The sequence below is a fragment of the Hyperolius riggenbachi genome, chromosome 2, assembly GCF_040937935.1.
Source record: "Hyperolius riggenbachi isolate aHypRig1 chromosome 2, aHypRig1.pri, whole genome shotgun sequence".
NCBI classification, from domain to species: domain Eukaryota; kingdom Metazoa; phylum Chordata; class Amphibia; order Anura; family Hyperoliidae; genus Hyperolius; species Hyperolius riggenbachi.
In genome coordinates this window covers 548,325,408-548,347,782 of record NC_090647.1, presented here as the reverse complement: position 1 = coordinate 548,347,782, position 22,375 = coordinate 548,325,408, and the positions used below count along the sequence as shown (strand labels likewise).

Here is a 22,375-nt window from a genome sequence, read left to right as displayed (position 1 = left end):
CCAAGCGGCCACACCCCCTACTCCATCCAGCTACACCCCTCCTCCAAGCAGCCACACCCCCTACACCATCCAGCTACATCCCTCCTCCAACCAGCCACACCCCAACACCATCCAGCTACACCCCTCCTCCAACCAGCCACACCCCTTCTCCATCCAGCTACAACCCTCCTCCAACCAGCCACACCCTTACACCATCAGTCACTGCTATACCCCCTCCCCCTCAATCTCTATCCAACCACGCCCCTCCATCAGCTAGCCAGTGCTATATACGCCATATAACCACGCCTACCCCATCCAAATACACTCCTTTTCCCATTCAGACAACCCTTCACCCACTGACTCTACTCCATCCAGCCACACCTCTCTTCCAATCACCTCTCCTGTCCGCAAGAGCATGAGGTGGGGGCGGGGCCTTGCTGGCGCTCAGGAGCAGCGCAGTGCTCTGTGGCGCAGATGACGTCACAGTGTGCTGGCGGGGAGTCACGTGACGCCTGTGCGGAACCGTCCACCACGTGTAGAGAGACAGGCAAGAGAAGACGCCGCCATGCCGAACAAGAAGGCTTCCCGCAATGCTTACTTCTTCTTCGCGCTGGAGATGATCCCGAGGCTGCGGCAGCGCGGGCAGCAGGTGTCCGGTGTGCGGGAGGCCATCCCCCTGGTGTCCGAGGACTGGGCGGTGAGCGAGGCCCTCCAGTGATCGCCACTGTCTCCGACCTGCTTTCAAAGTTACTGCAAGGTGTATGCGGCTCGGATGGGGGCAAAAGCAGCAGGAAATGCCTTGCATGGCCCAGTCCCAGGCTGCTTACAGTTTGCATGCTATTTGCAATTTTGAAACTATGCCAGAGACAAGGGGCGTAGCAATAGGGACCTCCCTTATCTACAGTATTGGTTTTCCATTAGTCCTGTGCTCATAATAATCACTGCTATAGATACTTTGAATAGTAGTAATCATTAACAAACTGTTCCCCATTCCCTTCTTGCACCTCTGACACTGGTTGTCCTTGGCAGGTTTTGTTGCGCCATTGTAAAACTTGCATCAGGTCCCACAGCACTTATGCATACCTGGGGCTTCCTCCAGCCCACAATCGCATGCCGTCTTCCGCCCCCTTCTCTTGGTAGAAGCCCCATAAGTTTAACCGGTCTGCACATGCGCAGTGCGGCTGTGAGTACACCTTCGTCTTGTGGCTGGGATCGTTCTGTGCCTGCGCAGTAGTATTGCGCAAATCGCCACGGGACCAGGGCACGCACACGCTGCAACGTATGAACAGTGCGAAACGACTGGCCGTACTTATGGGCCTTTTTCCGAGAGGATGAAGATGGTGTGCGATCTGAGCAGAGTGGACTGGAGGAAGCCCCAGGTATGTATACGTTTTTTATATTTAGTTGTCTCAGGTTAACCTCCCTGGCGGTAAGCCCGAGCCGCCGCAGGGGATCGCATGGCCCCGGGAGGATTTTTTAAAATAAAAGTTGTACAATAGGCTTCAGCTAGCATTTCGCTAGCTAATTATGTCCCCCAAGTGCCTCCGGTCCCCACCGATCTCCCCCGCTCACTGCCGTAATACATACCCCCCCAGGGATTCTGCTATGGAGCAGCCTCCCAATCAGCTCCAGGCTTCGCTATGGGGAGGATCAGGACTGCGCATGTCATCACGTCATGTCCGATCATCGCCATAGCGACAGTGAAGCTGGATCGTGAAGCTGCGGCTCTCGCGGAGGGGTAAATATTACCGGCGGCGATCGGGGGGTTTAGTTTGTTGCCGGGGGGCTTGGGGGACATAATTAGCTAACGAAGTGCTAGCTTAGGCATATAGGGAAACTTTTATTTTAAAAAAAATCCTCCCGCGGACGCAGCCTCTAAAACTGCGTACCGCCAGGGAGGTTAATGTGTACCTGAGACAAAAAAATAAATAAAAGGATTTATACTTACCTGGGGCTCCTTTCAGTCCCCTTTTAGGACATAGGCTCCCTCGCCGTCCTCCCAGGACACTCCAATCCTCCACTGGCCCAGCCTGGTTTCCTCCAGTCAGCTCGTACTGCGCATGCACAGAATACTCCCAGCGTTGGGGCCACGCATGCGTAGTACAGAGGAATGGTGGCAACTGGATCAAGAGCCTGGGTCGGCCAGTGGAGGATTGGAGTGTCTCGGGGAGGATGGTGAAGAAGTCAACGTCCTAAAGGGGGCTGAAAGAAGCCCCAAGTATAAATACTTTTTATTTTTTTATCTCAAGTTTTGTTTAAAGTGAGCCCAAGGGGAGAGGGATACGGACGCTGCCATATTTATTTCCTTTTAAGCAGTACCAGTTGCCTCTGTCCTGCTGATCCTCCGTCTCTAATACTTTCAGCCATAGACCTTGAACAAGCATGCAGCAGATCAGGCATTTTTGACATGGTCCGATCTGACAAGATTAGCTGCATGCCTGTTTCTGGTGTTATTCAGACACTACTGCAGCCAAATGTTAACATGCCTGGAGCTTCTTCCAGCCCCCTGTAGTTGTCCAGTTCCTCAACTTTGTTTTGCTCAGGGCTGTGGAGTCTGAGGTTTCATAAACTGAGGAGCCGGGCTATTTTTGTACAGATTTCACATCCCTTGTTTTGGTATGTGTCTTTCAGCTGCTGCCCCTCCTTGCGCTGCATGCCCTGGGCTATGCACCTCTTTGTTTATGTTTTGCGCTTGTGCAGTTCTTCATAAAAATTGCTACTGTGCATGCGCTGAACGCTCCGAAAAGAGGTGGAGCCTCACATGTGCAGTAGCCTTTGGCTGGTCTGGTTGGCCAGCTTTCGGAGGGACAGATTATTCACTGCATATCGTGTAGAGGGCAAGGTCGCAGAATCTGGCATGATGGAACATACCCTGAGCAGAAACGCTGGGACACACTGTTGTGCATCTGTTACAGTGTGAACCAGGGCTGCGCAGTTGGTACGAAAATCGTCCGACACCTCATTTTTATGAAACCTTTTACTTCTGGTACCCAAAATTGCTCCGACTCCACAGCCCTGTTGTGAACCCAGCTTAAATAATTGTTTTCCCTGTAATAATAAAAATCTGTGTGTCTCTATGCTTTTGAACCAGTTGTATTTGGCTGTAATTCTGCTTTCATTTTTAGCGTTTGACAGCTGAAGAAAAAGAGAGGTACGCTACAAAAGCAAAGGAATGGAAAAGCCGAGAAGCGGATCCACCAAGCCCCAGAGAGGATTCTGGGAGGTTTCTGTATACAGAGGTTAGCACATGATTGATGCAGAGGAACCCAGAGCAGTGTTCTCCTCAGTTTTTTTTCCAGTCGGGTGTCATGAAAAAATAGTCGGGTGGGGCGAGATGACAGAAGGCAGGGCAGGGCCTTCTCTCTTTACAGCAGAGGAGGAGGTAAGCAGATGACAGCCAGGTGCTCACCAAAACTACCCGGGTGGAGCACCCGGCTAAAAGAGCCCGGGGAGAACACTGCCGGAGGTTATGTGACATTTTACATTAAAACTCCTGAGGGCTGATTTAAAATAGAACTTATAACTTTTTAATTAATAGAAACCTGAAGTGATATCAGTGCTATTAAAGTTCCCATTCGTGTTCTCTGGATCTTTCATTGTATTGTAGTGCTGAATAGGGGATTATGCTGTTACTCTGCTGTATTTTTATTTATTTTTTTTGTATTACACGCGTACATTTGAAATATTAAAATCTGCATACGTTTTTACATGAAAGGCAATTAAAAAAATTGAATGCAAATTCTCACTCGCAAAACGCAATCGTATAGTGGGAAAGTGGCCTTAGTCACATGTTCCAGAGATCTGTGCATAAAGTATGCATTTGCCAGGAGTAAATGCATCATCCTGCACTAACTGCTTTTTGGTATGCATGAAAATCCTGGCATCAATGCATAAACACTGATTGTGCATGCAGCAGTTAGGGCTCGTTTCCACCATAGCGAATCCGCATGCGGCGACGAGATGCGGATTCGCTTGTTACACTGAAGTGGCCAGGGCTGTTTCCACATGTGCGGCGTGCGGGAGCGATTTGGCGGCGGGCCAAATCTGCACGACGGGACCCACAGAATTCGCCTGCGTCGGGAATCCGTGCGAATCGTCGCTAATGTATTTAATAGTAAAAACGCATGCGTTTGTTACATGCGTTTTTACCCGCGATTTCGCGTGCGATTTCGCACCCTTTTCAATGTTATTTTGCCCTGGCAGTGTCATGGTTAATTTCGCATGGCACCCTGCCATGCGAAATCGCACGCGAAATCGCGGGTAAAAACGCATGCGGAAACGCATCCGCATGCGTTTTTACAAGCGTCGGAATGCCGGCGAAATCGCGTCGCAACAGTGGAAACGGGCCCTCTGTGATGTTAGCTACGAGTACGTAGCCACTCGTAATGGAAATTTAAATTAGATGGCGCTGCCCGTGGCAGAGGGGGGGTTAACTTTCCTATGCTGCCACCTATAGCCAATGCGTTCCACTTACAGTCCACGTCATTCCACTATTTCCTCCTTCATACCCGGAAGGAGGAAGTAGTAGTGGAGCAGCCAGCTAAAAGACCCTGGGGAGAACACTGAGTAGCCATATCTTGTAAATATGACAAACACAGTCAGGAATGTATAGGAACCAGGATGGTAAATGCAATCTGTCATAATTGTATTTGCCTAGAACACTTTTATGTGCCACCCCGAAGATGCCCATTAAGATAAAATTTTATATAAACGGGCAGCTGAACCAGCTCTAAAGTTTACCTGAACGGATATGTGATGAAAGCATCCCCTGTGTGTAAAAATATTTTCTTTCAATGCAGAGAGCAGCAAAATGTTTGTACTCCTTTCATCATTGCCGGCTAATAGTTCTCTTCTTGATCTCTTCACTCTGCTCCCCCTCCCTCATCTGCCAAAGTGACACAGCCGTAACCACGGTGATGTGTCTATTTAGCAGTGGAGCAGAATGAAGGGAACAGGCAGAGAGCTACTAGCCGGCAATGATTGTCAAAGGAGTATAAACTTTTTACTGCTCTCTGCATTGAAAGAAAATGTTACTTGGTCTGCTTTATACTACACGTGCTTTTGTTGCGTTTTCAAATTGCATGCAAAACGCAAGGATATCAGCAAGATAATAAAAATTGCTAGTGCGATCTGACATCGATCTGATTTTGCCTGATCACAACAGTCCTGCATGCTGCATGTCTTGTGTATGTTTCTCCTTGTGTTCCTAGCATCCAGTGAAAAATGTAAATAGCAATCGCAGACAAATCGCAAAAAAATTCCATTGCATTTTGCTCTCTGCAGTATAAAAGAATGACGGTGGTCTAGCTTCTGTACGTAGCTTCAGATTCAAATAAATAAGACGCCATGAAAAATCTGCTTTCCATTAGTACTGCGCATACAATTATCTGTTTATTTTCAGGATTGCCTTAAAGCTAAATGTAACCCCCATCTTAAAAAAAAAAAAAAAAAAATCAGATACTCACCTAAGGAGAGGGAAGGCTCTGAGTCCTAATGAGCCTACCTTCTCCTCTCCCGGTACCCGGTGGATCCTCCAGTCAAATCCGCCGCCGCGGGGACTTCGGGAGCCGGCGGCTCCATACTGGGCACGCGTGAGTGCATCATAGAGGGCACTCACGCATGCGCAGTATTGAGTGGCCCGTCTTCGGGAGCCTGAGTGCTCCAGAAGACCTCCGAAACCTCCCTTCGGCGGCGGAAGTGGCAGTATTTGACCGAAACGCTCGAATACTGCTACGGGGAATCCTGCGCGGGACCGGGCACTGGGAGAGGAGAGGGAAGTCTCATTAGGACCGAGTCTTCTCTCTCCTTAGGTGAGTATCTGACTTTTCTTTTTTTTAAGTTGGGTTCCCATTAGCTTTAAAGTGGATCAGAGATAATCTTTCACTCATTGCATAATTGTTACTTTCATATAGTTTATAGGGCATGCCTCAAGCCAAATACACAAACCTCGCCCACAGCTTCTCCAGTGCCTTGGCACTCTGAGCCTTAGTAGAAAGGGCTTATGGGAGCTCAGTCTGGGCAAGAGGAAGTTACTAGCCAGAGATTTCAGAGGCAGAGGAGAGGGGAGTGAGCACAGGCTGAGGGGTGGAGATGCAGAGCACCTTGCCTCTGTGTAATGAAGAAAGGCAGAACATGGCTGCTCTCGTATCACAGGAAGAAATAATCATATACTGTTGAAGCGGTTTGCAGCTAGATTTGCTGTGTAAACTATCTAAACTTGTTACTTGTTATAGTTAGTTTTTCATCTCGGATCGCTTGAAGGCTTAAGGACTTTCCGATTGGCTGCGGCTCCCGTTCTGCTGCATAGCCGCAGCTAGAATAGCTAAGCTGTGCCATGCAGGAATCTTCTACATGCTGTCCAGATTCGCACTGAAGAGATTGGCAGCATTTCCCCGTGCATCTCGCAATCAGGGAAACGCTGCCAATCTGTAGCTAGTGGAAAAGGGCCCTAAAACTTTTCCTTGAGACTTGTGTGTAGATACCTCTGAGGATATGGTTTCAGTTCAGTAATGGCCGGTTCACATGGCCTCATATAACAGTTGTCACTTTTCTTGCAGAGTCCTTCTCTGGCTGCACAAGTTTCTGAAGTCTTGGTAAGTCCTTTGGAAATTGTCGCGAAAATGGTTTAGTTTTAGCTGTAAAAAACTGACGCTAACTAAAACTATAAAACTACGTTTTTTTTTTGTTTGTTTTTTTTCACCAATATATTTCGTTGACACTTATCCTGTGTAATACCACATGCAAAAATATGCAAAGGTATTCAAAATTTATTGAACAACAATGAGTACTACATATAAATAAAAACAAGTTTGCTTTCCTAAAACAGAAAGAATTTGCGATAATTCAGGTTGGAGTGAGCTTGAGATGTCTCCCAGAGCAACACTGCTGAATATATGCAAAGGGGGCTTTTAGGACCATTGTAGTCCCTTACACACTCCAATGAGTTCTGGGTCACCATGAGCTTGCTGGTTAGTCTGTGCCTCTCGGATTCACAAGCCCTACTCCATAGAGCCAAATTAATCCATGCCATGCACTGATGAGGATCAAACAATCCGAAACAGTCTGTATGCATGTTGGATTATTATGGCTCTGTACAAATTAACAAGCTGACACATCATTGCATTCCAGCGGTTCTGGAGGTATGTTTAGCTTCTAAGGGTACAATGGTTAATTTGCATATATTCAGCAGTGATGCACTGGGAGACATCTCAAGCTCACTCCAACCTGAATTATCGCAAAATCTTTCTGTTTTAGGAAAGCAAACTTTTTTCTTAACATCTTAGTAAGGGGGCTTTTAGGACCATTGTAGTCCCTTACACACTCCAATGAGTTCTGGGTCACCATGAGCTTGCTGGTTAGTCTGTACATATAAATAAAAACCTTTAAAACACTACACCTCATATCTATAGGATAATACATTGATATTCAATACCACCTCAAATAGGTGATATAAAAGTGGACATACTAATCATCATCTGGGGTGCTCAAAATAAGAGCTACTACAGTGATAGAACCCGGGTTCTGTAGTACTCGGTAGGTTACCGTATATATTCTCGCATATAAGCCGACCCGCATATAAGCCAGCCGGGCCAGGTCGGGTCGGCCACCGGAGACGACCGGGAGCCTCCGGAGCGGCGGGGGCGAGGGCACCTCCTGCCTGCCACGGGCTGGAGGAAGCCCCAGGTAAGTGGATGTGGATTTTTTTTACCCTCTGCCTGAACCTTCCCTTTAAAACAGAAACAAACACCAGCTGCTCGGGCTACCACGTCCAAATGAGGTGTCATCACAAATGGGGCATATATTCTCAGAGCTTAGTGTCACACAGTGCTCCAAAGACCTATATAGGTGACCACCATCCAGAAGCAAAAGCAAAGAAGTCAATGGTCACTTGTTCTTCAAACAGACAATTCATTTGTAATGTTCCTGACTGGTTTCGGGTTATTAGTCGCAGAAAGTAGCATTGATGCCATACTTTCTTCTGATAGAGCGCGACTTGGGATTTTAAAACCACAATCTACTCATGTAAGGCCCCGTTCACATTGCACGCATTCCCGTCCGCGGGAACGCGTGCGGGAGGCCGACACGCACGACATCAGACAGTGCATAGACTACACTGTCTAATGTTCACACTGCATGCGGTCCGGACCTGTGTGGTCCGGGAACGCATGCTGCACGCGTTTCCTAACAAAACGCGCGGCTGTCCCATTCACTTTCAGTGAATGGGATCCATTCACTTTCAGTGAATGGGATCAGCCACTCAACGCACATGACATGCGTTCCTGTGCGTTGTGTTCTGAACGGAACGCGCCTGCGTTCTGTGATGTGAACGGGGCCTGAGTGACTTTGCCCTATAATAGTGATGGCTAACCTTGGCACTCCAACTGTGACAAACTACAAATCCCATCATGCCTCCCCGAGTTATGCTTAGAGCTGTCAGAGTATTGCAATGCCTCATGGGACTTGTAGTTCCACCACAGCTGGAGTGCCAAGGTTAGCCATCACTGCCCTATAAATTGTGTTCTAGCTTAATCTCCAGTATCCTCTGACGACGACGGATAGCCGAAACCGGACAGGAAGCAGTAGATTGGGCACTTGTCGACTTTTTGCATGTTTATTTATATACACAATATGCTTGTTTACATCCTATGGGTCCCTGTTGCAAGGTCCCGCACTGTGAGTACCTGTTAATATCTTTTATGCAAATATTACAAACAGATTGGTTGTCTTTGTTTGAGGAACAAGTGACCATTGGCTTCTTTGCTTTTGCTTCTGGGTGGCGGGCACCTATGTATGTCTTTGGAGCACTGTGTTGGTGACTGCAGAGCCCTATTGCGAAACTAAGCGCTGAGGATATATGCCCTATTTGTTGAGCACAATTGGCAGCAGAGCAGTTCACCTTCCTAGCGATTGCAGCAGAAATCAGCAGACCTCTCCTCTTCTGTGCTGCTCCCCCTAGTGAAGGCTTCTGCTGATGACGCAATAAACAGAAACCTTCACTAGGGGGAGCCACGTGGAAGAGGAGATGTTAATTATTCTTACACGGGGTGCGGGGGATGGAGGACCTAATGGGGGGGGACAAGGCAGGGAATCCCTGACATCGTGGTTGGTATCGGCAGGCGTTCATAAGTCAGGAACTCACTGTCTTTGGAATATAAGACACAGGAACTTTTTCTCCCAATTTTGTGGGGGGAGAAAAAGTCTTTATATTCTGAAAAATATAGTAAGCCTGCTTGGTCTGTGTGAATAGAACACTTAGGGCTCGATTCAGTAAATGGTGCTAACCCAGTTAGCACGCCTAAAGGCTTTGGGCATGCTAACTAGGGTGCTAAGTAGTTTACATGTGCTAACTATGGTGCTAAGTAGTTTGCATGTGCTAACTACTTAGCACGTGCAAAGCATGTTAGCACATGCAAAGTGGCTTTTCACTGGCGTGCTAACACTTAGCACCCTTTTCTGAATCAAGCCCTTAGTCTATTTGCAAGAAATTTGGCCTGGGTTTGTGGTAACTGCATTCGTTAATGTAATTGGCCGGTATGAGTCACCCACTAATTGCCATTTCGTGGACTCCCTGAAAACATTTTGGATGCTTTTTAGTGATTTCCGTAAGCGTATATCATTTTCAGTTCTATATGCAGCAGCGATATGGATTGAATATTTTATCCTTAATTGTGTACATTTTATTTATATAGGCACGACATCAGGAGGAAGTGTCTAAAAAGGAAGAGAGGTTATGTAAAAAAATACAGGGTATGTAATCGGCGAGTGCAGGTGCGTGACATGGCATTCATTGCAATCCTGAAGTTGGTCCTCCTGAACTTGAATGGGGGTGGGGGAGTCAGAAGAAACGTATTATTCCAGAACTGCAGTCACTCCAAAAATGCAACATGTGGCAATTTTATTTTATAATATAGGATTTTGTTGTCAAAGTGTTTTTTTAAAAACCCTGGAAAGTGCTGGTGATCAGAAAAGTTAAAGGATACCTAAAGTGGAATACATTTTTCAGTTTAAAGAGAAACTGTAACCAAGAATTGAACTTCATCCCAATCAGTAGCGGATACCCCCTTTCCCATGAGAAATCTTTACCTTTTCTCAAACTGATCATCATGGGAGTCTGTATGGCTGATATTGTGGTGAAACCCCTCCCACAGTGTGATGTCAGGACCATGGTCCTGACAGTTTCCTGTCTGTGAACCTCAATGCATTGGGGGAAACAAGATGTTTATAGCGGTTTCCAACTGCCATAAAAGCAAGCAGCAGCTACTTCCACTGACATCACCTGCCAGCAGTAAAAATGTCACCACGTGATACATGTCAGAATGTAAATTGGGGAGAGGAAAGATGTTTCAATGAGCAAACACTGACTAAACTGATCATTTATACATAATTATAAAAATGAAGCACTTTTTTTATTTATTTTTACTGGCGTTCCTCTTTAACCTGGTTCTTCTTCCAGGTTTTTGCAGTGCTTTTGTGCTCTCGCTGTCATTCTTCGCTTTGTTTAGCTGCAGGGTCCTCTGAAATCTGTCTGACTTGGCCAGTTGCAGGCTGCTGTGCTTGGGCAGCTTGCCCCCTTGATCGCACCCCTTTTGCTGGTAGCGTGCTGCACTTGCGCCGTACCACTTTTTACGTACTGCACATGCGCATGAACACCCCTGTCCATAGAAGAATGATCTGTAGGCATGCAGCTGTCTGATGGGCGCAGCAGCTGAACGAGGCGGTGGATGCAGCGGCACAAGGCCGATTCACAAGAGATTTCATGCTGAAATCGATCACAAATCGGCCTGTGGTGTATGATCAGGCACAAGATTTCTCTCTGATCAGATTCGATCATCATGGTTACATCAAATATTGATTAGATTTAGATCTCTGTTCTGTTCAACCACTTTGCATTGTTAAAGAGGACCTGTAGTGGCATACAGTAGAATGCAGTAAAAGATTCAGGATACCCACTTTTTATGGTAATTTTCCTGGTTTCCGCATCAGAAATGCTTCCTATATCTATATATTGCTATGTAGTCCCACCCTCCCAGTGATCCCTAGCCTAGGCTATTTATTATTTGAAATTTTCCTCCCAGGGCATTCTGGGAGACCAGGCATTAATTTCACTGGCTTCGGAATTCTCATACAAACATATTCCACAGAGCTGCACCTGACAGGACTAAAGATGTCACCAACTGTGGTAAATTTCAGAATGTAAATCGGAGTGAGGAACAATTTTTTTAATGGGCAAACACTGACTACATACTTTCTAAAGTAATATTGTAAAAAAAAGCAGTTTTATTAATTGCATTATTTTCACTACAGGTCCTCTTTAAAGAGATTCTGTAACGAAAAAAGTTCCCCTGGGGGATACTCGCCTCAGTAGGGGGAAACCCTCTTAACCCTATCGAGGCTTCCCCCATCCTCCTGTGTCCCACGGCGGTCTCGCTGCAGCCCACAGAACGCACAGCCGACAATTTGTCAGGCTGTGCAATATTTACCTTTTCTGGCTCCAGCGGGGGCGCTGTTGCGGCTCTTCCCGCGGAGATAGGCGGAAATAGCTGATCTCCGTCGGGTTCGCTCTACTGCGCAGGAGACTTGCGCCTGCGCAGTAGAGCAGCCCGACAGCGATCGGCTATTTCCACCTATCTCCGAGCGGAGAGCCGATACTGCGTCTGCGCTGTAACCGGGAAGGTTAATATTTACATCCCCGCTGTTCGGGGGGCTTTATCGCCGCCACCGTGGGACACAGGAGGACGGGGGAAGCCTCAATAGGATCCGGAGGCTTCCCCCACCCCAGGTGAGTACCTCCCAGGGGAACTTTTTTCGTTACAGATTTTCTTTAACATTTTCCCTCGATTTCTAGAGTTGGAGAGCAAAGTGATTTCCATCCTGAACATCTTCAGCCACGGGGAGATGCCCCCCTTCTGTGAGCAGAGGTTCGTCCCCTGCGAGGTCGGGTCTGTGCGCTACTCTCTCAAAGACGGAATTCTGGATTCCTTCCATGACTTCATTGATCCAGGTAGGAAGCCGCTTCACGTTTTTGTTTCTCCCTTACTGTGTTGGGCTGACCTATCCACAGGAGTGTCTTGACAAATGGTGCAAGATAATCTGAGTGTAGTTTTCCCAGAGTAACCAGTGTGGCCTAAAGCAGCAGGGGAAGCCATACTATCACAGGATAAGAAAAACACATGAGTACAGTGGCTTGCAAAAGTATTTGGCCCCCTTGAAGTATTCCACATTTTGTCACATTACTGCCACAAACATGAATCCATTTTATTGGAATTCCACGTGGAAGACCAATACAAAGTGGTGTACACGTGAGAAGTGGATCGAAAATCATACATGATTCCAAACATTTTTAAGCCCCCTGAATCAATACTGAATCAATACTTTGTAGAACCACCTTTTGCTGCAATTACAGCTGCCAGTCTTTTAGGGTATGTCTCTACCAGCTTTGCATATCTAGAGACTGAAATCCTTGCCCATTCTTCTTTGTGAAACAGCTCCAGCTCAGTCAGATTAGATGGACAGCGTTTGTGAACAGCAGTTTTCAGATCTTGCCACAGATTCTCGATTGGATTTAGATCTGGACTTTGACAGGGCCATTCTAACACATGGATATGTATTGTTTTAAACCATTCCATTGTTGCCCTGGCTTTATGTTTAGGGTCGTTGTCCTGCTGGAAGGTGAACCTCTGCCCCAGTCTCAAGTCTTTTGCAGACTCCAAGCGGTTTTCTTCCAAGATTGCCCTGTATTTGGCTCCATCCATCTTCCCATCAACTCTAACCAGCTTCCCTGTCCCTACTGAAGAGATGCACCCCACGAGCATGATGCTGCCACCACCATATTTGACAGTGGGGATGGTGTGTTCAGAGTGATGTGCAGTGTTAGTTTTCCATCACACATGGCGTTTTGCATTTTGGCCAAAAAGTTCCATTTTGGTCTCATCTGACCAGAGCACCTTATTCCACATGTTTGCTGTGTCCCCCACATGGCTTGTGGCAAACTGCAAACGGGACTTCTTATGCTTTTCTGTTAACAATGGCTTTCTTCTTGCCAGTCTTCCATAAAGGCCAACTTTGTACAGTGCACGACTAATAGTTGTCCTATGGACAGATTCCCCCACCTGAGCTGTAGATCTCTGCAGTTTGTCCAGAGTCACCATGGGCCTCTTGACTGCATTTCTGATCAGCACTCTCCTTGTTCGGCCTGTGAGTTTAGGTGGATGGCCTTGTCTTGGTAGGTTTACAGTTGTGCCATACTCCTTCCATTTCTGAATGATCGCTTGAACAGTGCTCCGTGGGATGTTCAAGGCTTTGGAAATCTTTTTGTAGCTTAAACCTGCTTTAAATTTCTTAATAACTTTATCCCTGACCTGTCTGGTGTGTTCTTTGGACTTCATGGTGTTCTTGCTCCCAATATTCTCTTAGACAACCTCTGTGGCCGTCACAGAGCAGCTGTATTTGTACATTAGATTACACACAGGTGCACTCTATTTAGTCATTAGCACTCATCAGGCAATGTCTATGGACAACTGACTGCACTCAGACCAAAGGGGGCTGAATAATTACGCACACCCCACTTTGCAGTTATTTATTTTTAAAAAATGGTTGGAATCATGTATGATTTACGTTCCACTTCTCACGTGTACACCACTTTTTGTATTGGTTTTTCACATGGAATTCCCATAAAATTGATTCATGTTTGTGGCAGTAATGTGGCAAATTGTGGAAAATGAAAAGGGGGCTGAATACTTTTGCAAGCCACTGTAGATAAATACTTCCTCTACTTACATAACATACACTTACCTAAAGGATTATTAGGAACACCATACTAATACGGTGTTTGTCCCCCTTTCACCTTCAGAACTGCCTTAATTCTACGTGGCATTGATTCAACAAGGTGCTGAAAGAATTCTTTAGAAATGTTGGCCCATATTGATAGGATAGCATCTTGCAGTTGATGGAGATTTGTGGGATGCACATCCAGGGCACGAAGCTCCTGTTCCATCACATCCCAAAGATGCTCTATTGGGTTGAGATCTGGTGACTGTGGGGGCCATTTTAGTACAGTGAGCTCATTGTCATGTTCAAGAACCCAATTTGAAATGATTCGAGCTTTGTGACATGGTGCATTATCCTGCTGGAAGTAGCCATCAGAGGAATGGGTACATGGTGATCATGAAGGGATGGACATGGTCAAAAACAATGCTCAGGTAGCCCGTGGCATTTAAACGATGCCCAATTGGCACGGAGGGGCCTAAAGTGTGTCAAGAAAACATCCCCCACACCATTACACCACCAGCCTGCACAGTAGTAACAAGGCATGATGGAACCATGTTCTCATTTTGTTTATGCCAAATTCTGACTCTATGGAGACTTATCAGACCAGGCAACATTTTTCCAGTCTTCAACTGTCCAATTTTGGTGAGCTCGTGCAAATTGTAGCCTCTTTTTCTTATTTGTAGTGGAGATGAGTGGTACCCGGTGGGGTCTTCTGTTGTTGTGGCTTCACAAATGCTTTGCTGCACACCTCGGTTGTAACGAGTGGTTATTTCAGTCAACATTGCTCTTCTATCAGCTTGAATCAGTTGGCCCATTCTCCTCTGACCTTATAACATCAACAAGGCATTTTCGCCCACAGGACTGACGCATACTGGATATTTTCCCTTTTCACACCATTCTTTGTAAACCCTAGAAATGGTTGTGCATGAAAATCCCAGTAACTGAGCAGATTGTGAAATACTCAGACTGGCCCGTCTTGCACCAACAACCATGCCATGCTCAAAATTGCTTAAATCGCGCCTTCCTTTCCCATTCTGACATTCAGTTTGGAGTTCGGGAGATTGTCTTGACCAGGACCACACCCCTAAATGTATTGAAGCAACTGCCATGTGATTGGTTGATTAGATAATTGCATTCATGAGAAATTGAACAGATGGTCCTAATAATCCTTTAGGTGAGTGTATGTATTGTACTGTCCACATTTTGATTTCAGTGAATTTTATATAGTAAATAAAGAGAACTGTTTCAGGCATTTTCCATCTTTACTGCCTCTGACTGAAGCCAATCATGATGTCATTTCCTCCCTTACTCTGATATATAACGGACAGCTGCTGATATAGTAAAAGGACCCTAACTCTAAATATTAGATACTGTAGTCTGCATTCTATTGGGACTCATGGCTTGTATAAGACGGTCTTTTCTGTTATTAGAAAGTGTGCACTTTTGTGTGGTTTATAACTTGCTTGCTCCCCATACAGCGTTTAAAGAAAACAGATCACATAGGAAGTAGTTAGACAGCTGGAAAACATGTGGGTTATGACTGAACATTGCTGAGAATCAACCAATCTGAGTTTCTTTTTTCTTTCCAGGAGATTTGCCGCTGGGTTTCCGCTATCACTGCCAGGCTGGAAGTAAGCTTTTTTTTACTGTTTATGGCTGTAGAGTCTTCTGTCCATTAGATCAGGGATCCCAGGCCCAGTGCTGGTCCATGGGCTGTTTTGAGCCAGTCCTCAGGTCTGACTCCTTCAATTTACTTTCAGCAGAGCAGTGTGTAGCAGAACATCAGCAGGTGGCGCTGTCCTCCTTCATCCTCTGTATGGCCACAAACTGTGAAGTACGGTGCAGCACAGCTCATGCTGTAATGAGGACTGCACCACCTGCTGATATTCTGCTGCACACTGCTCTGCTGAAAGAGAATAGAGAGAAGAGGCCAGAAATGAGGACCCCCCCCCCGAATTAGATCGAGGTCCGGCTGATTGTTTGTTGCTACATGTGCCTCTGCTTTCTCCTCAGGTGCCTCCACACATCAGATTCCAGTGGGGGGATTCGAACTGGCGAACCGTGATTATTACAAGTTGTACCGCTCGCTGTGCAGCTTCCTGTGTCCGGTGCCTGGCCTGCAGTCGCACATTTATTGCAGGGTTTGTTTACATTTGTGTTAGTATAGATCCTCTTGTCTCTCCTCTCTTCCCCTGGCAGGTTTGGTCTTGAGGTGCCCATGAACTTTTTGATTTTCCCGTTCGATTCTTGGCAGATTTCATCACTGTCATCGAATCTGCCGGAGATTGATGGCCCAGCAGGTCTGCCCATTCATAATTTAGATCTAAATGACCAATTCTACCGGGAGTAAAGCCTCATCTACACGCATAGATGAGGCTCCGATGTGTGTTATCAATCGAGCCGCTGATGCGGCTCGATTGATAAGATCCGACAGGTCGGATCTTGCTACCGCCGATTCCCTGCTCGTTCCCCGCAAGGGGACAATGGCAGGGAATCGCGCGGAAGTTAAGCGGTGCGGGGACGCGGAAGAGGCGATCCGGCGGCTAATCGAGCCGCCGGATCGGGGCCTCATCTACGCGTGTAGATGAGGCTTAAGATGATGAAATGTATTGAATATCTATTATATTGTGTGGAAGGATTCCATCCCTCTCTGGTCCAATTCTGATCTTAGAGATCGATCTTTTGCCAAATTGGATGGCTATGTATGTATATAAAATGAACCTTAACCCCCCAAAAAATAATTTCACTTACCTGGGGCTTTGACCAGCCCCCCGCAGCCGTCCTGTACCCGTGGCGTGCCGAACCGATTCTTCGTTCCCCGACACAATTCACTTTCATTTCTGTAGTCCACTGCGCCTGCGCGGCCCTTGCTACGTGTATCCTTGTACTTACGTGAACGCGACCTGTGCAGGCGAAGAAAGAGAGAACCTTTTACTGCGTCTGTGCAGGACCCGTTTGCTGACGTGAATGCGTACATAGCAAGGGCCGCGCAGGAACGAAAGTAAAGTAAGCCGTGGCAGGGAAACGGAGGATCGGTCAGGACAGGGCGGCTGCTGGGGGCTGGTCGAAGACCCAGGTAAGTAAAACTCTTGTTTTTTTTGTTTTGTTTTTGTTTTTTCAGTTAAGGTTTACTTTTAGGGCCGGTTTCCACTATCGCGAATCCGCATAGCCAATACAAGTGGATGGCCCTGTTTCCACTTGTCAGTAATCCTGAGCGTTTTTCTGCACGGCAGAGCCGTCAGAATTCGCATCCCGCACACCGCTATCCGAATCGCCGCTAATGTATTTAATAGGGAAATCACATTCGGTTTTGGCATGCGTATTTTACCGCGATTTTGCATAGAAAGTAAAGTTAAATCACACAGGCAGTGACATGGTTAAAATCGCATCACTACTAACCTATGCAAAATCGCTGTAAAATACGCATGCGATTTAGTCAGCGGGGGACCCGCGCTGATACTGCACAAGTGGAAACGGGCCCTTAAGGAAAACTAACGGAAATTTTTTTTAAATACTTATAAATGTACATTTTCCCTAGGGTAAAATGCACTATAAGATTACATTTTTCATATCTCTGTCACATAGTAATAAATATCTTGACAGTTCTATCAGGCTTTGGACTAGTCCATTTGTTCATTGAGGATTCATAGTTATTACAAAAGCACTTACTGAACAGCAGTTGCTCAGCCCAACTGCCAATATAGTGTGAGGAGCAAAGCAAAGGCTGGGAATACTTCTGTACATGTGATCAGTAGCTGATACCCGCTTTTACATGAGAAATCTATTCCTTTTCACAAACAGACCATCAGGGGGCGCTGTATGGCTGTTATTGTGGTGAAACCCCTCCCACAAAAAACAAGAAAAGTATGTACTCTTGGCAGTTTCCTGTCTGTGAACCTTGCTGCATTGTGGGAAATAGCTGTTTACAGCTGCCAAAAAAAAGCATGCAGCAGCTACATCTACTGCCAACAGTAAAAATGTCACCATGTAATGTCAGAATGTAAATCAGGGATTTAAAAGATTTTTCAATGGGCAAACACTGACTAAATAATTTATACATACCGTATTTTTCGGACTATAAGACGCACTTTTTCTCCCCCAAAAGTACAGAGAGAAAAAGTCCCTGCGTCTTATAGTCCAAAGGCAGGGAGTCCCCGACTTAATTATCGCCTGCCGATATGAACCTTGGACTTGCGGCGATGTCGGGGACTCCCTGCACTCCCTGGGGGCTTCCTGAACTTTCCCTGCATGTAATTAGTGGCAGTGGCAGCCGCTGTCACTCACCTCATCGCTGGAGCCCGCGGTGATGAGCTTCTGGCCCCTCCGGTCCTTGGTGTTGTCCTCTGAGTGTCCGGCGTCCTAATTGCCCCTCTGAAGAAAACAAGCAGCAGCAGCAGCCGCGGGCATCACTCACCTAATCGCTGGAGCCCGCGGTGATGAGCTTCTTGCCTCCTCCCGTCGGCAGTGATGTCTTCCGTGTGTCCGGTGTCCTGATGGATACCCCCTCTGAACATTACAATCAGCGGCAGCTCCGGGCAGCACATACCTCATCCTTGGAGCCCGTGCGGTCAGCCGCTCCATCACACGCCTTCACTCTAGTGCCGGTCGCATCTGTAATGATGCATACAGATGCAACCAGGAAGTGCCGGCACTAGAGTGAAGGCGTGTGATGGAGCGGCTGACCGCGCGGGCTCCAAGGATGAGGTATGTGCTGCCCGGAGCTGCCGCTGATTGTAATGTTCAGAGGGGGTATTCATCAGGACACCGGACACACGGAAGACATCACCGCCGACGGGAGGAGGCAAGAAGCTCATCACCGCGGGCTCCAGCGATGAGGTGAGTGACAGCGGCTGCCACTGCTACTAATTACATTTATGCAGTAGGACGTCACACAAGGCAGAGCAGGACATCAGGAACGGGAGGTAATCAGGATACAGGGGGGAAATATGGAGGACATAAAAGACGTCACATAAGGCAGAGGGGGACATATAGGACGTCACATAAGGCAGAGGGGGACTTCAGGAAGGGGGAGGGGTAATCGAAAGGCTACAGGGGGGGGGGGGGGGGGGGAATATGGAGGACATAAAGAGGGACATAAAGAGAGACATATGGAGGACACACAGGGGGACATGAAGAGGGGCATATGGAGAACACAAAGAGGGGGCCTATGGAGAACACATACAGTATATATTATAGATAGATAGATGTGCCATAAAGGGGGACATATTGATGCCATAAAGGGGGACATTTGGAGGACACCAAAGGAAGAACATCTACAAGGCGCCCCTGAATCATAGATACAACAGGTTTATTTTTTTATTTTTTTTCCTGGTTTTTGCCCTCTAAACCTGGGTGCGTCTTATAGTCCGGAGCGTCTTATATTCCGAAAAATACGGTAATTATTGTAAAAATGAAGCACTTTTTTTATTACATTATTTTCACTGGAGTTCCTCTTTAAGTAAACTTAGTTTTTTTACACATCAATGTGGCAGGGGCTGTGTGTAGAATTCTGAGGGAAAAAATGATCTTAATCCATTTTGGAATAGGACTGTAACATGACAAAATGTGGTAAAAGTGATGCGCTGTGAATACTTTCCGGATGCACTGTATGTCTATAGAAAGTAAGTAAGCCAGTGGCTATTCAGTAGGAAACCTTGTGCAAGACTCCCTAAATGCTGCTACTGCCTATAGAGCGCGCCCTAGTGGCTACAGCGCTGGTGCTTTGAGTCCCCCAGGAGAAAAGGCGCAATATATGTTCTGCATTCTGATGCTGAAACCAGGATATTTAAAGTGGATCAGAGATGAAAAACTAACAAACAAGTAACTTGTCTATATATCTTATCTAAAGTTTAGATAGATTACACAGCATATCTAGCTGCAAACAGCTTCAAAAGTTTATGATTATTTATTCCTGTGATACAATGAGGGCAGCCATGCTCTGTTTGGCACAGGCTGAGGGCTGGAGATGCTATCAGCTTGCCTGTGTGTAAATTCAGTCCCCTCTCCTCCTCCCCTCTGCCTCTGAAATCTCTGGCTAGTAACCTCCTCCTGCCCAGACTGAGCTCCCATAAGCCCTTGCTACAGTGCCAAGGCACTGTGAAAAGCTGTGGGCGAGGCTTGTTTAGTTTATAGGGAATTGGAGTATTAAAACAAAACAAAAGTATTTGGCTTGAGGAATGCCCTATAAACTATAGGAAAGGAACACAGTTATTCAATGAGTAAAAGTTTATCTCGGATCCTTTAAAGAGAATCTGTACTCTAAAATTCTTACAATAAAAAGCATACTATACATTATGTTCTCCTGGGCCCCTCTTTGCTGTTTCTGCCATCCCTGCTGCAATCCTGGCTTGTAATTGCCAGTTTTAGGCAGTGTTTACAAACAAAAAACATGGCTGCTAACCAGAGTGTGATAGGCTGAGAGGAGCTCAGTCTGTGACTCACATAGAGCCTGCAGGGGGCCTGGAGAGGGTGTGTATAACTTCTATCCTATCACAGCAGAGCAGCACATTCTTGCCTGGGCGGACAAAGCAGACAAAGGAAAGATTAGATTAGATTATATAACAGAGATAATACAGCCACTGTGCAACTAGGAAAGACTGCAGTAAGACTGACCACATTTGAACAGGTATAGGAACTTATAGGATAGAAGAAGTAAGGCTGAAAATGTTGTTAGTCTCTTTAAAGAGACTCTGTAACAAAATGTTAAGCCTTATTTCTTCTATGCTATAAGTTTCTATACCTGTTGTAATGTGGCCTGTCTTACTGCAACCTTTCCTACTTTCACTGTCTCTGTAATAAATCTTATCTCCTTTCCTCTGTCGGGCTGAGGCTGGAAAGTGTGGAATGTGCAGCACTGCTTGTCATTGGCAGAAGCTTTACACACCCCCTCCAAGCTCTGCATGAGTCACACAGTAAGCTAGTTCTCAGCCTATGATACTCTGGTTAGAAGCCAGTCTTTTGTTTGTAAACACTGCCTAAAACTGTTCATTACAAGCCAGGATTGCAGCAGGGAGTGGCAGAAACAGCACAGAGGGGCCCAGGAGAACTTAAGGAATAGAATGGTATGCTTTTTATTGTAAGAATATTAGAGTACAGATTCTCTTTAATGTAAAAGTCAGTATCCAGAATAATTTTCTGCATTCTACTATATGCCGTTATGGTTGCCCTTTACTAAATTGTATAGTGTTGTGCAGGGCTGTGGATTTGGTACAAAAATCATCCGCCTCCTCAGTTTATGAAACCTCCAACAATTGCTTCAACCTAGACTCCGACTCCATAGCCCTGGTTTTGCGCTTCCTTCCTGGTCTGTCTTTTATTGTTGATTTGACCCCTGACCTGCACCTCGCTTCTCCTCCTTTGTTTCAGAACAATGACATCTTCAGAGTTAAATGGTGTCTTCAGTGGCTCGCTAACAAGGCTGGTAAGACTATTGTTACTTATTTCTAATTTTCACTTTTTTGTAACCTGCCCCCATCTTCATAGTAAAGGTGTATGTCTAATTTTATAATGATGAATTATAAAGCTCTAACATTATCGTATGTAGTGCTGTACAACAAATAAGGTACAGATTGCAAACTTGTAAATGTAACCGATGAAAACTCGCAGGGAACTGTCCCCCACAGTAATGCCTCCTCTGTGTTGTAGGAATGGAAAACCATTTTGAATTCCTGGATATCGAAAGTTTAATCATTAAGTATTACAGAGATAAGCTGGGCGAAGAGCCCTCCAAGTCCTCGGTGCACAGACTGCTGGATGTTATCCACTGGGACTACGCCGATTACACCAGGTGAGGCGCCGAGTCTGCTCAGCAGCCTGTTTGATTCGCAGAGCGGCTGCTTCCACTACTGGAAACCATTCATGCTCTCCGGATTAAATTCGGATGAAATCTGAATGAGTTTCATTTAGATTTCATCCTCCTAATTTATACCCCGTGAGCGGGTGTGTGCGGGGGGGTTAAACTTACCCAGCAGCCTTGTTTAACCCATCCCACGCTGCGTTACAAGCAGCGGTCACTTGACTACAAACACTTTCTCCTTCCGGGTTGAAGACTCCCGTACCAGAGTGGTTCTGAGGACGAGCACATCCCTACTAAGTATGCGAAAGTCTGGTCCGCATCTGTGCAGTACGTATGCACTCGCCCTCACAGGTACACTAGTAGTTCTGAAGAGTTCTTTAGCCAAATAACTTTACCGGAAGACAGTGCTGGAACAACAGGCCAAGCAGGGAATGCTAAGGCTCTATGCTATTCAGAGCCTTCCCTCCAGGTAACTATCAAACCTGAAGAGTTTCCTCTTTAAAGAGACTAACAAAATTTTCAGCCTTATTTCTTCTATCCTATAATTTTCTATACCTGTTCTAATGTGGGCTGGATTACTGCAGCCTTTTCTAGTTGCGCTGTCTCTGTAATATATCTAATCTTCTTTCCTTTGTCAAGCTTTGTCGACCCAAGGAGGAATGGGATGCCTCTGTTATAATGAATACAAGTTATGCATGCCCCCTACAGACTCTGTGTGCTTTGTTTAAGGCACGTACACACGCCTGATTCATTTAAACGACGGGGCGGCCGTTCTGCCAACCGTTTCCTCGTGTGTGTATAGTCTGTCGGCAAGCTGATAAGGCTGGTTTTGAC

The 22,375-nt window shown here is 46.2% G+C and overlaps 1 protein-coding gene across 1 annotated transcript in view; it reads left to right on the top strand.

Annotated features, from left to right (window-relative positions):
- Positions 1 to 341: 341 nt before the first annotated feature.
- The window catches only part of MAEL (maelstrom spermatogenic transposon silencer), a 40,430-nt gene continuing 18,396 nt past the window's right edge, over positions 342 to 22,375 (top strand). The window contains exons 1-9 of the mRNA XM_068266225.1: positions 342 to 676; positions 3,105 to 3,218; positions 6,537 to 6,572; positions 9,669 to 9,726; positions 11,825 to 11,980; positions 15,336 to 15,377; positions 15,760 to 15,887; positions 21,112 to 21,166; positions 21,391 to 21,532. Of these exons, the coding sequence (XP_068122326.1) occupies positions 545 to 676; positions 3,105 to 3,218; positions 6,537 to 6,572; positions 9,669 to 9,726; positions 11,825 to 11,980; positions 15,336 to 15,377; positions 15,760 to 15,887; positions 21,112 to 21,166; positions 21,391 to 21,532 (863 nt within the window). The 5' untranslated portion in view covers positions 342 to 544. The remainder of the gene's footprint in view (positions 677 to 3,104; positions 3,219 to 6,536; positions 6,573 to 9,668; positions 9,727 to 11,824; positions 11,981 to 15,335; positions 15,378 to 15,759; positions 15,888 to 21,111; positions 21,167 to 21,390; positions 21,533 to 22,375) is intronic.